The following is a 15,577-nucleotide window of genomic DNA, read 5'->3' on the forward strand; positions in this document are numbered from 1 at the left end:
CGACGGGCTTCCCCGATCGAGATCTGGCGGAAAGTCAGCCAGATCTCGATCGGATGGGGTTAAAAATCCCGTCGGATCGCGGCCGCATCTGTTCGTTGATGCGGTCCCGCGATCCGACCGCCCGTTTGCGAACGTGAAGGATCCGATCGTTGGGCCCTAGTGCCCACGATCGGATCAGCCCGATATTGCCCACCTCAAGGTGGGCATATTGGAGGGAGATCCGCTCGTTTGGCGACATCGCCAAACGAGCGGATCTATCCGTGTATGGCCACCTTTAGATCCAATATATCTTATAGGGGGGGCCTTTGCCTTTTGGGATGATCAGACGAAACCCAGCACAGATCACGATATCTTCAAATCTGCCATTGACTTCTACATGACCTCAGCAGGTTTGAGATAGCGGATTTACGGATTCGGATTTCTAGCAGTTTCGGGGTATGATAAATCTTGGAAAATTATATATTTTTTTCAGTTTTGTCCTGCAACTACTAGAGGAGTCATATCTTTCATTCTCACTCCACTCTCATATCTTTCTGCATGACAGGCTACGTTTTGTAAGCCTTGCTCCACTTCTCATATAATGAATGAACTTATGTCTTTCCTGGTCTCAATTCATGTCTAGAAAATTCAACAAAGTTGTTGCTGAAGGGTGGATTGGTCTCCCACTTTTTGCTGTACTGGTTTCTACCCATTTATTGGAGGCAATTTTAGGATGATTGTTGTATCCTCAGATCTCTCCCAGAACTTTTCTGCCTTCCACTACTGCCACACCATGACCCCCAGCAATGGTTACTTCTAAAATGAAGTTACAGCTCACATTTTTCATTCCTACATTCAATCTTAACACGCTTTATTCATATCATTTATAATATGCTTTACCAGTATTTCACCTGCCAGTAATAAACTGACATTTTTCACATGTATATGTCAAAAATGTGCCCTAGGTATAAGTGATTGTCATAGAAATGATCTTTTGTACTTGGTGTGATTTTTATCACAAAAAAAAAAAACCTTAGAAGAAATGAGACCAACAATATATTTTTAGGCTACAATTTCTATGAGGTTTCCTACTACAGAATTCTCCGCTGTTCCTTTAAAACCTGTTTTTACATATTTACAGACTGTTTATTAATAATTATTGGACTACAATGTCCACAACATTTCCAGCCAAAACTCAGCAGTAGAAGAATAACCCCCTCCTCCGACGAATCTATATCCCCTTTAAAACAGCTCAAGACCTTATTTGCCCTTCAAGCTGTTGACTGACATTGCTTGCTGCAGCCAAGTTTACTATCTTCTATTATTTATTAGGACTCCAAGGTCCTTTTCCATTATGGATTTGCTTAGTGCAAAGAAAGTAAACAGAAGAAAGAGGACTGATGTTGCTCTTTAACCTCAGATAAGATGTCTCATCTTTCTCCTTGACCGGATCACAGTCAGAAAACTGACCAGCAGGTGGTGGTATTGTTACAAAATTCATTATATTGGCAGTCTACATGTTGCTTAATATCTTGGGCCCTTCAATACGTCCTTAACTGAACTTTGTTTTAGACTTAGAAGAGAGAATAAGTAATACATTTCAACAGAAAAAAATCACATCAGTAAGAGCAAAAATTTACATTTCACATTGTAATATTAAAAATAAAGATTAAACATAGTGATTTTAACATACAGTCTTTTTCATTTGCTATAGTCAGACTGTGACTGTTCCAGTAATCAAAAACATGACCTGGATGTTTGGCATCACTAACATTTACCTTGGGTCTTTCAGTACTTTTTTCAGCCCTTGCAGGTTACAATTATGTTGTGTCATCACCAGGACTACCCCCACAACATGGTTGAAACATGGACACAATTAAATGCACAGTATTATTACAGTCAACCAGCTTTCAATTCTGCCAAGAGGATAAGGCGGTTGTAAAGCCCCAGACACAGGGAGATTGATTCAGAATGTTTTTACACACGTGATTGGAAGCACAGAAGGCATCAAACCACTCCAAATTACCCCTCCATTTACTAACATGGTAGCTGTCATGGTGCAATAGCAGATCAGACACGGCAGTGAGTGTTTCAAAGACATAATCACGTGTACAGTAAAATACTCTAACTCACCCTGTAAACCAGTGCCCTTTAAATAATTATTAAATCTTTGCTTGCAGCTCTAGATTTGAATACCAGTTGATTTTTCACTGCCTCGTTGGCTACAACCCTCATTATGTGCTTGTACAGTCCTTAGGATATTTATAATCCCCCGTCAAGATTCCATACAGGGTTAATGGCCTCCACGAGTGGTAAAACCCTATAGCCCATGATATACTGCAGTCAAGCAGTCAGGCATTTACTTAAAGGAGAAGGAAAGGCTAAAATTAAGTAAGCTTTATCAGAAAGGTCTATATAAATACACCAGTAAACCGTCAAAGTAATGCTGCTCTCAGTCCTCTGTCAAAAGAAACACCACATTTCTTTCCTTTCCCCCCTTCCTCCTACACTCCCTGCTGTAATCTGAGCTCAGAGATATGAGCAAGCAAGGAGAGACTCAGGCAGGAAGTGATCTCAAACCAAGCTAATATGGCAGCTGCTATCCTAAACATATCGGAGAGAGCTTCTAGAGCGGTTTACTCAGGTATGGTAAAGCAAAAAACTGCTTTGGTAGCTTTCCTTCTCTTTAAATGCAAGTTGCTTGAAACTACACAACTGAATATATAGAATACAAAACTGAGCTCTGCTTAAAACAGATAGTAGTCTTGCAAAATTCAAATTACTTGACTATGTATCAGGCCTTACGCTTCCCCCTTCGATACTTGTTTATCAGCTGTTCTCATGGCAAATCAAAAAATGCTTTTGTTTTTGTATGCTTGTTTACACATAAGCAACTTGTAATCCCAATGATTGGACAGAAATTCCCTTGTGAGGATATTGAAAAGTGTACATTAGAGCACATGCAAGATTTATCCCTTTAAGAAGAAATGCCTCCTGCATTTTTCCACTGTAAAGTTCCAAGATACCATTTTTGTAATTTTATACCAAGAAAACAATGAACCAGTGTCTGTCTCTATTTCCCCAATATCAACATTTCACTTTGTGACTTTTTGCAAAAAAAACTTGAACAAGAACAAAATCCTGCACCAAAATAATTTATTAAACTTTCAATATTTTACATCCCATACAAAGAGAAGACCTTGAAGAGGGACACGGCAGCTCCTGGAAAGGATGGTGGTGCCTTTGCTTGGGTGTGCATTCACTGAACTAATTGCGCATTGACGTCAGTCAGATCCATCATTTTGGGTCATGTCTTATGTCGGTTGTATACAAATAACGCCTTTGCCATTTATTCTCCATTTTAATTCTAATAAAGAATAATTTATGCAATTCTATGCAAGCCCTTTGGCTTTGAGATGACAATGTAATGATGTAATGAACGTATGGTTGAGTGCTTAAATACAGAAATCTAGGCTGGCTTGCTGTTAATGGGATTCTACATAGTGGCAAAAATCTGCAGAGCCTCAACTGCATCTCACAGAAAAACCAATTGATAAAAAATGAAAACCAAAAAATTAAAGTAGACAGTGGCATTCTAAGCTGTGCTTTACTGTTGGTCCATTTCTGGTTTTCAAATGATCTGTCTTCTAGACTGCTTACACTTGTAATGCTTACACTCTTACACATAGTCTTGCTCTATTAAAGGGGAATTACCACTAAATCTCCTTTTAAGAATGATGATTATCACGTGAATTTGATATTTAAATACAATTTAGACTAAAGGAGAAGGAAAGTCTGTTTGCACTTGGGGGTGCCAAATGCTCGGCACCCCCAAGTGATTTACTTGGCTGAAACCCTGGGCCGATGCTCCTTTCAGCAGAAAACTGCACCGGCCCAGGGTTATACCAGTGAGCACCACAGAGCGATCCTCTTCCGGCTTCTTCTTTCTTCAAATTTCCCAGGGCAGACGCATCCGCAGTAGAATGAAAAAGTCGACTCTAATGCGCATGCGCAGCTGCAAGAAGAAGCCGTAAGCGGAGCGCTCTGTGGTGTTTGCTGGAATAACCCCAGGTAAGTAAATACATACACTTGGGTGCCTAACATTTGGCACCTACAAGTGTGAAACGACTTTTCTTCTCCTTTAAATGCTTTAAAGAGATATTACATGATTTCTGAGCCTCCGCTTATTGAACAGTTCTGTCTGCGTTCAAAAGATCTCTCAAAAATGCTCTGCTTGGCTTTCCTAGTCCCCTGATAATACAATTGTTTCTCTTAGAAGCTGTAGAGCAGCAAAGTCTAGATTCTAAAGATTTTGCTTAAAGCAGTATTTTATTTTGCTGTGGGAGCAGCACCTCTTACAAGAGCCATTGCCTTTTTCCATGCAGGTGAGCAGAGCTTCTTGCAGAGCTGGAGGAGTATGGCTTGACATGGGCTGAGCTGCTCTCATAGCTCTCTGCACAAATTGACATTATTAAAACTATAAAAAGTGTATATTGTATTCACAGTGATTACATGTCATACAGGAAACCTCATAATTAAAAAAATATTTAGTCATAGTTCCCCTTTAAAGGTCTTTCAATCCAACACTGCAAATACCTGGTGTTCAAGGTTCTAGCAATCACATTGTAGGTGAAATGCCAGACTAGAGGTTTGCAGCGTAGAAAGTGCAATTAATAATATAACTAATAATAATGATACAACCCACAACAAATTAAATTAAGACTGACTGCCTATTTCCTTAGGGTTACTACTGCCTTCAACACACTAAGAAGCATTTTGACAAATAGTGTGAAGAAACTTTGAGGGATAATTTTCTCATCTCCAGTTGACAGATATGCCCATGGAAGCAGATATTTAGATTAACTACTGCATTTTAATAGATTATATTACTAATTCAAAATTGAAGATTATGTGCATGTAAAATATATTAGGAAATTAAGTAGCCAACATCAAATATCTGTTATATGCATTCGTTCTCTAAGACTACAGCTTATCTCCTGCAATTAAAGACAATTTTTACAAGCTTTATACACTTCTTGTATTATTTTAAGAGAAGCATTAACTGCCTAATGTTTTATTAAGATACTATTTTTAATTAGAGGACTTAATAAAAAGAGGAAAAAAAATATACAAAAACACAAATTTTCTTATTTTAAACAATGTGGGTTTGCAAAGGTAAAGTAAAGACAGACCAACCATTGAGGCCCATCAAAATTCACATCAATCTTTAAAAAAAATAAAAACAAAAGCGTTGAAATCTAACTAGACAAAATGGGTGTGCTGTGTCTCTAGCCACCACTAAGAATATAGCCAAGTGCAGTAGATCTGAGGCTGGTCACATATATCAATGCAAACTGGATGTGATAAGATGTAATGTGTTTAAGTACTAATCAGTGGGGATCTTGACATTGATCTTTTCAGTAATCTGCTCAGCAACTAGAATAAAAGAGAAGTAATCAAACAAGGTACAAATATTACAGAATAAACACAAATAAAGGCAGAATCTTTTCCTGATCAGCAAATATAGAATTACAGAACCTTCTTTCAGAACAGGCTGCCCGCATTAAAAATAGTTTACATTCGGTTCTTAAAATCCTCATAAAATACTGCAATCACTAATAATGTTTTACAATAGAAAAAAAAAATAACAACAGATTTTGAACACGTAAGTATACTTACTATTCATGTACAACAGCTGTTCTGTTCTGATAACCGTAATTCGGCAACCACATACTTATTATGTGACAAATGTGCAACACAGAAACATGAAATATTTGGTACAATAGTGCTTGAAACAAACATTCAACTCAATTACATTATAAATGTACAGACTTTTTACCTTGTAAATCAATAGCTTACTATAAAAGTAAACACTAATATCTGTTTTATGTATAGGTTATTTTTTTCTGCATCTACTTATAAGCGACTCTCTTCATTAAAATAGGCTTTAATAGATGTTCTTTTCTTTGTTTGTGCTGTAATCCTGTTACAACTTTCTTGAACCACTTATATAAAAGTATATCACTATGCGTCTTTTCTGACCCCTTGGTTGCCAAAGGAATAGCAAGTACTGTAGCTTTTTTCCTCTGGCAGCAGAGGGGTGGGGGATTGGAAGGCCTGCAGTATATTGCTCTGCAGTCTCTTGCAGGCCCCACAATCGCCAGACAAGTTCGAAAGAAAAACTCTCACAACATTTAAAAATGTTTACTAACATAGATTAGAGTCACCAACATATTCTAAGTGACTAATTTACTCTTTTGTACATTCAATTTTCTAAGACAACTCCTCCTCTGATGCCTTTTTCATGCTTGAGATCCAACTTGCCTTGTCATCAACCTTTGACTGTAGGTTTTGAAAGGTCAGATCACCGGGAACGGGGGCATTGGCATCGCATTCATTCTTTTTGCGACTGTATACTGTGGCAACATGTAGGCACTTCTGCAAAGTCTTGGTTAGAAAAGAAAAATAAAAGTATTCAAGACTTCCTTGTGTATGACAGTCATACTGTGCAAAGGTTTCCACTTTTGCTTGTTTTGTTGCTGATTTATCCCACCTATTCCAACACAGTTTCTATGGATAAACTGAGCCGGATGCTAGTTTAAACACTTTGACTTTGTGCTTTCTGTCCATAATTGAGAGTACTTGATCTTCTTGGTCTTCTCTGTAGAGGGGAACATATAGCTATATATATTGTTGGCTAATGTGAATGCCAAAGTGTTAATATACACAATCTAACACTGTATACTAGCCGTTGGGAAAAAAAAAAACATTTTTGTATACATATATTTATATATATTTATATATATATATCTCTTTTCTTAAATTCTTCCTAAAATTTTAAATGGGATCTATACCATTAACATCTGCTTTAATTATATAATAGGTGATAAGACAATATTGTTGAGTGGGAACCAGGTGTACAAAATATTAAAAAGTAAACTTTACCCACTAAACATTTTTTTTTTTTTTTAACATCACAGCTGGTATCAGGTAGTTAACTATTTGATGTTGGAATATATTAAGCATACCATATATATTATCGATTTATAATATAGCAGCACTAGCTTCATAAGAGTTTGTAGTTTGAACGTAAAGAGAAAGATATCCTTTTAGCATGCAGTTTGTGGCAACTCTATAGAGGAGGAGACAGGATAGTATGTACAATATGAATGCTTCGCTAGCTTCTGCAAGTCTCCGTGATACTCCGATTCCCCCTTGCTGATTATTTCAGAATGATCTGGTAAAAAGAAAGACAATGGTTGCGGTCACTATTTGGAATGTATTCAGAATTAAATGAAATTAAGTTTAGAATAAACCATGCACCATGTCTGAATCTAAATCTCTGTGCATCAATACATTTAATGGGTACACATGGCTATACAGAGTTAGATTCACAGCTGACAGAGTTCTAAAGTTTGATGGTTTTATACCTCATGCTAAATGCAGATTAAACAGACTTAATTCACACATTTCTGTGTGCCAGCACGGGGTGCTCCAATGCACTATTGATGTCTGCTCCATCTGTATATAGCCATATTGAGAAAAGTAAGGGGTATATCTAAATAATTATATGGAATCAGCTACACTGACTGCAACGAATTTAAACATTCCGACTCAATCAATTTCATCAGTGCAGCCAAGAAGCGTTTTTAAAACTCCATTCAGTGATTTTGGATTTGTGAGCTACAGGTGAGTCACATTAGTAATGTAAATTGCAGCAGGTCAATGCCACAAGAGTGTGCTAGGGTGGTTGCTTTTGGGTAAGCTCAGCAACTGAAGAGTAAAATCATGGTAACATCACATACTAACCTACCTTTTTCATACTATTATTACTGGAGATAATGCCTGTTCAAGTAAAATAAAATGGAAAAAGAATGTTGTTTAGAGCCGATATCCTCATGTAGGATATCTATCACATTGGGGGGAAAAGCCAAGCAGATAAAAATGCCTACAAGATAACAGAGGGGTTGAAAGCACACATAAAGCATAGCAGTGTTAGCAAGTATTGACAAAAGTGCATTCTGTTTTTGCTCAGAAATGTACTAAGATCACATATTTCCTGGTTCATGGCTGGCTAAAATACACACACACACACACACACACACACACACACACACACACACACACACACACACACACACACACACACACACACACACACACACACACACACACACACACACACACACACACACACACACACACACACCCCCCCCCCCCCCCTCACATTGTTGCCACCACTTCAGCATTTAAGCCATACATGAGTTTACCTGAATTTACCCTTTTAGTTTACCTTTCTGGAACAATGGTTTTTATACTACTTTCATATCTGCATGCTGTGTAATATTTGTATAGTCTTGTATAACATTTTAAATGCTGTTATGCCCTTCTAAATGTTACAGGGCAACCCTTTTGAAATAAAAAATAACAAAAGTGGCACAAAGATGATACCTTTACTGCAGGGGTCCCCAACCGCCGGGCCATGGCCCAGAACCAGGCCACGGCCAGTCTTGAACTGAGCCGCCTAGCCTAATGACCATTTACCCCCTCTCGACTCCCCACCCACTAATATAATCATAGCAAGCTTTCAGAACATTTTAGTTCTTTTTTCAAGGTAATCAGCTTGAAAAATGAACTACAATTTTCTGAAAGCTTGCTACGATTGTATTAGTTATATCAGTGGCATATCATCTTTATGCCACTTTTGTTATTTTTTATTTCAAAAGGTTTGCCCTGTAACATTTTTATTGGCTAACACTGTACAGCAATATGCCCTTCTAAGCGATATACTTTGTTGGTATATTTCTGTTATCCAGAATGTCTAATCTATGGCACTTCAAACTCAATGTTTCCAGACTACCAAAGACCTAACACATTGGACGTGTCCTACTTGCACAGATATAACAGCAGAGTTACTTATATGTTGAAATTGGTGTTACATACAGTAGTTCTGCAGCCCATGCACTGACAACAAAAGCAGACTGGCAGACTGCCTTTAATGGAGGCAGGGGCTAAGCTCAACCTTCATGGAAGTGTGCATTCACCATTGTTCTCCCAGTCAATACAAGACATTACTTGTGTTCATGGCTTCTCCTAATCAATCGTTTGTTTTTAATAACTTGCTGGGAGTTAAAAACATGTAAGAAACAGTATTGAATGGTATCATTCAGGCTTGGTAATTCTAATCCTTTTTAGACCCAACATCGATTGCTTGAAAAGAAAGATTTTATATGCCTGGATTGATCATCTATTTTGTTCTGAGGCCCAGGGACATGGACATTTCTTTTGATTATGGTTCTTTACATTTATTTCAGGCATGAAATACAGCTAGAAAAGGTTGAGGGGATCAAGTGTCAACTTGTGTTATAATTCTAGACCTAGAAGGTAATGTGAACTTTAAAAGTGTTTCTAGTGTTTGCAGGTATGTTGAGTGAGAGAACCCTTAATGCTATTGCTGGCAAATGACTGCACTACTTTTCATGTCCTTTCAAGATAAAGGGAAGACGGGTATAGAAACAACCTATCCTGCACTACACTAGAGCTCGGGTCGCGTTGTATTAACATCAGATTAAAGTGCTTCAAGCACTAAATGCATCATGTTTTATTCAGCTGGTGAAATTGATTATTTTAATAATTAAAATCACATTATACAAAAATGTTATTCATATGCTTTTATGTTGAGATGGCATCTTCATCTGATAGCTAAAGTTTAAGCCAAGATAAACCCCCAAGATTAAATCAAGAAGAATTTCATGTTTTGCCCTGGAGCTTTACTATCGATAGCACAGAAATGACACACAGCAAAGACTGGCAGTTTGGGTTTTAGCATATTAATCCCCAAATGAGACATATTCAAGTACCACACCTACTAAATATTATGATCATTGCACATTTACGTATACTGTATCTACATCCCGAATTCCAAGGATTTATGTTGTGTAACTTTGCTATAGTCATTTCTATTAGCAAGAAACAGTCTGTTTAAATCTTGCAGTGACTTGTTAATACCATATGAATTTTTTGGTAAAACATTCAAAATGAAAAATCCCCAGACTGATGCTGAAGAGCTTTCCCTTTAATTTAAACGCATATTTGCATTTCCCAGTGTTTATACACTTAGCAATGGTAGCTATTTCATAACTCAACTAGCAGAAATGTGAACACGTTGCTTAGAGACAAACCACTCCAGCATCACCAGCATTGCTGTCCTTAAAAGGGAATGGAGGAACTCTGTATTCCTTAATGGCAAGTAACTAAATGTTGTGAAGCCTCAGACAAAAGGCTTGCGCTGTGTATCTGCAGGGAATTCACCAAACACTTCAAGTATCCTGTGTTTCTCCCTCTATGAGCAGTTTGGAGTGATTTTGAAATGTGATTCAAACGCTTCCCTCCCACCCTGCTTTTAATTCTAGTTTTGTGTAGTATATTATATTCAATGGTATATTTATGGAGGTGTGTATTCTAATGGAATATTAATGGGTGGATAATCATCTTTACAATGACTTTTTATAAATGTTATGGAAGGACCTTTGTAAATGGTCTACATGATTTATTTTGACCCCCCCCCTTTTAATTCTGCCTATTTCCAGTTTGTTATACAAAATGCTATTTAGTTGTCAGGGTCATTGATCCTAGCAACCATAAACATTAAAATGTGTTGCCTGTGATGATTCAGTTTTATTGTTAGTCTTATTTTAAATGGACCACCTTTCTTTTATATCTTTCTCCTATTGATCATCGAAACTGCTGCCTGGTTGATAGGGCATATACGCTTTAGCCGCCAGGCAGAAGTTTTTGTCTATATTAAACTTGTGGCAGTAATCTGCATGGTATATGTAGACACTGAAGCTACATTTGTATTGATACTGGTAAGTCCATACTTCTGTCTCATTGGTCAAGTCCATACTTCTGTCTCCAGGGTCATATCTGTTTTTGGACTCAATTTGGATATAATTTTTGATACACCTGAAAACCTGGTTTGGAGAATAAAGGTTTATAATTAAAAGGGATCTAAACCCAAATACTGTATGGAAATAATAAAATCTTACTCCAAGTTACTTCTGTGAACTTACACAATTTACTTTTTTATTACTGTTCTATTTTGTGTGTTAGAGATTTTTACATTACTCCCTTATGGCAAATTGCACACAGTGGGTATACAGGGTCTAAAGAGGATCTGTCATTTTCTGTTTCTAGTGGTTTCTGAGAGAGTAGCAGTTTTAGAGTGCGGATACCAGGCTTTTGGCTCAAAATCTTTCTTTCAGAGTCCCAGGGTTAGCGACACAAACAATTTACTGCCTGCAGTCAGTTAATCCTCAGGTCAATGACAATGGGACTCAAAGGAACAAAACCCTGGTATATGCACTGTAATCCCCACATGTAATTAAAAGCCACACATTTTCCCAGGAGCAGTAATGCATAGCAACCAATAAGATGTTTGATTTTAATCAAGTGACCATTAAATGCTACATGCTGATTGGTTGCTATAGGTGACTAGACCTGTAGCAAACGTTGTACCTTTTATTACATAAGCCAATAAAACTTCAGACTGATTTTCTGAGGTGTATGCAATATAGTAGTTTCTAAGTTGACATGTATTTTATATTTGGATTAAGATCACCTTTAGACACTGTATGCAGCTGTGTTTAACATGCACAGATCAGCAGGGAGTCAGTCCTATGCTGGTTCTGAGCTGCAGTGTTGGCCTTACAGAGAGGAATCAATGAAGGATGTAAATGTATAAGGTACTAACTGCCAATTTCTTCACAACATATTATAAAGAACAACACTATATAGTTTTGGGCAAAGAAGCAAAATGTGTGTTGTTTTAAAGTGATACCAACACTAAAAAAAAGCATGCAAAAAAATATACCTGTATGATCAAAGTTACCTATAAGTCATTTTTCACAGGTAGGGCTGATTTTATAAGTAATTGTAACTTGAAGTTTCAAAATCCGATTGTTTTGCCTAACTGTCTCTTAGTTAGAATTTCTAACACTAACGGACTACTGCAGCACAAATACGGTAGCTCCCTCATATGGGGATTGGCTAGGTCACGTAAATGTAAGTATTTTTACGCCAAATAAAATGCAAAGGCAACATTGTTATTATAGTTCTGAAAAAGGCTTCATTTTTGGTCTTAGTATCTCTTTAAATAGATAATGTAATTCAATCACCCAGTTTGAGGGTGCTCTATTCTAAGAAACTGTCATGGCTTAATATTACCTTGTGCAAACATAGGCTGGGTTGTTTGTCTCTGATGTTTGCTATCTACCTCTAATGGTCCATTCTCATCTAATATGCCAATAGATTTCAGTTTGTACCCACCGTATTAGGCGGTATTTGCGTGTACTGTTACAGGATTACAACAAAACGCTAATAGAGGTCCGCGCAATAGCAGAACAGACACAAAGTGTTGGTACTGATCATTCCTGTGCGTTTCTGTGCCTACCAGCATATCCTTGTCTGAGAGCTGATACCAATAAAGGCTTTTTAAAACTATGATACATGGATGGTGCTGTGACTTCACTTATCAAGTATCCTACCAGCATATCTGCAAGTACCCGAACATAAACTCACCCTCCAAGGGCACCAGCTACAGTTGCTTCTGAGTCAAGGTTGATTTTAGTCTGCAATTTGAAGTTTGTTGGTAAAACTAGTGTATATGTGTGTGCCAGTGTGTACTGCTGTGATCTGACACAATGTGCTGACTGACAATGGATCATGTGATGCAGAAATTTAGGTGAGGAAGAGTAGTGCTCCTCATTATGTCCATACATTCAATTTTCTGTGATCTGTATAACAACAGACAGCTGCTACAAGACTGCCTGAGAATTCTGCAATAATAACATTAGGGACTAGACACCCTACACACCCCCTGGTTGATCCTCCCCATCAAAAAGCAACAGATGTCTCCAGTATCATTAGGCTTAACATATTTCTTAGTAATATACACTCTATATCCAAATCTGCAGGCCTGAAACCAAAGTTTTGGTTGGCATTGCTGAAATGATATTTTCATATTAACAAGACATTCTTTCCAAAAACAGAGACACAAAACAAAAGGATCAATACTTGCAAAATGTTAACTCTGAATAAGTGCAACCTGCTAATGATACAGTTCTACAAAGTATAAATTTGATGGGTAAGACACTGATAAAAAAAATTCTGTTGAGAATTTTTTTTAAAGATATTAGCACTCATTTAGAGTTTGGGATTTGTGAAAGAAAGCTTTAAAAGGAGCAAACCTGATTGGCTGTAGCTGTTGCGGCGAAGGGGACACTTGTTGCAGGAGTTGTTGCTGCAGAGACAGTGGCAGACGTAGCGCTGTGCATCATGGGTACTTTCAGGAGGGGAACCATGGAAGCAATGAACAGGAGGGTGTAGCATTATGGTAATAGAAGTGGTTTTGGCATGGTGAATATCACATAGCAGCAAGCCATCATGGGTTAAACCAGCAGATGGCATGCAATCACAATGCAAAGCAAGAAAGCGTGGGAGAGAAATAAAAAAAGGGAAAAAAAGCTTATTACAGGTACAATTAAAGGAAGTTTGTAAAAGAAAAAAAATATAAATATAATCAGTGATTCCCAGAAAACTAATTAAATACGTGTATAAATTAGGTCTAAAACTGAGCAAAAGTGAATGTGCAAGTAAACAGCAAATTGCTATAAATTACACAAAATATATTTTTTCAATGTGATTTTTTTTTTCAACAAGAAGACTTGGTTTAATGAATGAATTAAGGCAATCCACATCCACCAATCTCTCTCTCTCTCTCTCTCTGTCTCTCTCTCTCTGTCTTTGTCTCTCTCTCTCTATCTATATATATATATATATATATATATATATATCTGTACATATAAAAATGCTACATTAGCTTAGGAAAACACCTTTGTTATTCTGCATCTGCTAAGACGCTCTTCGCTGAGTGTTGATACAACCATGTGAAGCAATTCCCTTTGGGCCCAGGGATATGATGCAATAATTAACAAAAAAGAAATTGTTTACTTACGCTGGTAATTAGCGACACCAATGGTAATAATCCTACATGACTACTCTTGCTAAACAGTATATTTGGGCTTAAGGTTTTAAGAGAACACGGTTCTGGGAATTTCTGATGAAATATTCAACACACGGCAAAAAGGAGAAGAAAAGCACAACACTATGACATTTAAGACACAGGTGATACTACTTACACTTCATTTTCATTTAACTCACACATGTAATAAACAAAGCAAAAACACAGTATCCTCAAGAATTCTGCTAAAGGTATCATTATTAAGCCAAAAAGCAAGTTAACACAAAAGACATACACTAGGTGAGTATTAATATGTCTAGTATTAATATTCTAGAACAATGGCAACTAACGGCTGATATTCTAAAGCAGTTCTCAGAGAATTTAACCCATAGAAGATAACTCTTGTAGAATAAGAAGATGAAAAATTATAGGAACCTACCAATACTAGTAGCTGGTGTCATGCACAAAACTGACCCTGCATGTCATGCAATGACAGGTGGAGAAAATGAATAAAGGGAAAGAAACAGGTTAGCTACATCGTTAACATTTGGGGTGAAATTCAGGTGCAACTCAAAAGAAGTAGGAGTTATTGCAGTCATTATCTGCTAAGGCCATTCATGGTTTTGAGTATTTCTCTGCAAATCTGTGAAAGATCATGTTCCTAAAACAATTATGAAGTTGGATCTAAATGTCCGTGTGCACCCACCCCATGCAAACATTTCACTTTTTACAGTGAGTTGAAGTGAGGGAATTGCAAAATAGTGAAAAAGTTAATGGATAACTTAGGTGCTAAGCTATTCCATCTTAATCCGGCTGCAACAGTTAAGACCACCATTTTTACTTTATAAAACTCTCATTCCTATAGGAGCAGTTACCACTGAAGCCACTGCAGGTTAATATTAAAAATCAACAACTGATCCTTCTATAGAACAGCATTGATTGCAGGATTTTTTCAGAAGGATGCATGTCATTTATGCCACTACATATCAAGAAGCAAATTGCACAGAAATCTGGGCAGACGAGTCTCGAAACAATAAGCACTTCAAAGCAGGAGATTACAGCTTCATTTAGTAGAGTTTGGGAAAATACCAATGCACAAAAATGTTCTAAAAAGTGGCAAAGAATCATGATTTTTTTGCACTTTGCCCACTGGGACATGTCCGGAGATGCTGCACAGAGGTGGTGGTGGTTGGGAAAATTAGGGTGCACCCTTGAACATCCCCTAGTTTAAGCATTATTTCAATTTGCAACCTAGGGAGTGGTAGGGATGCAGATGTTAAGTAAGGCTTCCTTGCATAAAGTAAAAATAAAATACAAACCACCATATATGATAAAAGGTACAGTGTTAGCCCTCGTGCAGTAAACCATTGCAGTCAAAAAAGCCAATTTTCTTAAGCAGGTGATGAGTAAGCACTACCTGCTGATTGGTTGCTGTAGGTTATTAGACCTGTAGCAAACTTTAGGAGGTTTCCACGACCTGCACGATCGGCCCATTTGCTCCTTCCTTTCAATTTCCCTGTGGTGTAGCACATTTAGAACACAAATTACTGCTATATAGATAGATAATTGGCTTCAGAT

At 37.3% G+C, this 15,577-nt stretch overlaps 1 protein-coding gene across 15 annotated transcripts in view; it reads right to left on the reverse strand.

Moving 5' to 3' along the window:
* Positions 1–4,832: 4,832 nt before the first annotated feature.
* The window catches only part of LOC108708479 (muscleblind-like protein 2), a 105,126-nt gene continuing 94,381 nt past the window's right edge, over positions 4,833–15,577 (reverse strand). For 5 of the 15 annotated variants that reach the window (XM_041582417.1, XM_041582413.1, XM_041582421.1 and 2 more), the window contains 2 exons: positions 14,439–14,474; positions 4,833–7,216 (listed from right to left, as the gene is read on the reverse strand). In XM_041582417.1, the coding sequence (XP_041438351.1) occupies positions 7,089–7,216; positions 14,439–14,474 (164 nt within the window). In that variant the 3' untranslated portion in view covers positions 4,833–7,088. Of the gene's footprint in view, positions 7,217–7,792; positions 7,825–13,226; positions 13,322–14,438; positions 14,475–15,577 lie in introns of those variants that run through there. The other 10 variants (XM_041582418.1, XM_041582422.1, XM_041582420.1 and 7 more) reach the window with 7 other exon arrangements.

The sequence above is a fragment of the Xenopus laevis genome, chromosome 2L, assembly GCF_017654675.1.
Source record: "Xenopus laevis strain J_2021 chromosome 2L, Xenopus_laevis_v10.1, whole genome shotgun sequence".
NCBI classification, from domain to species: domain Eukaryota; kingdom Metazoa; phylum Chordata; class Amphibia; order Anura; family Pipidae; genus Xenopus; species Xenopus laevis.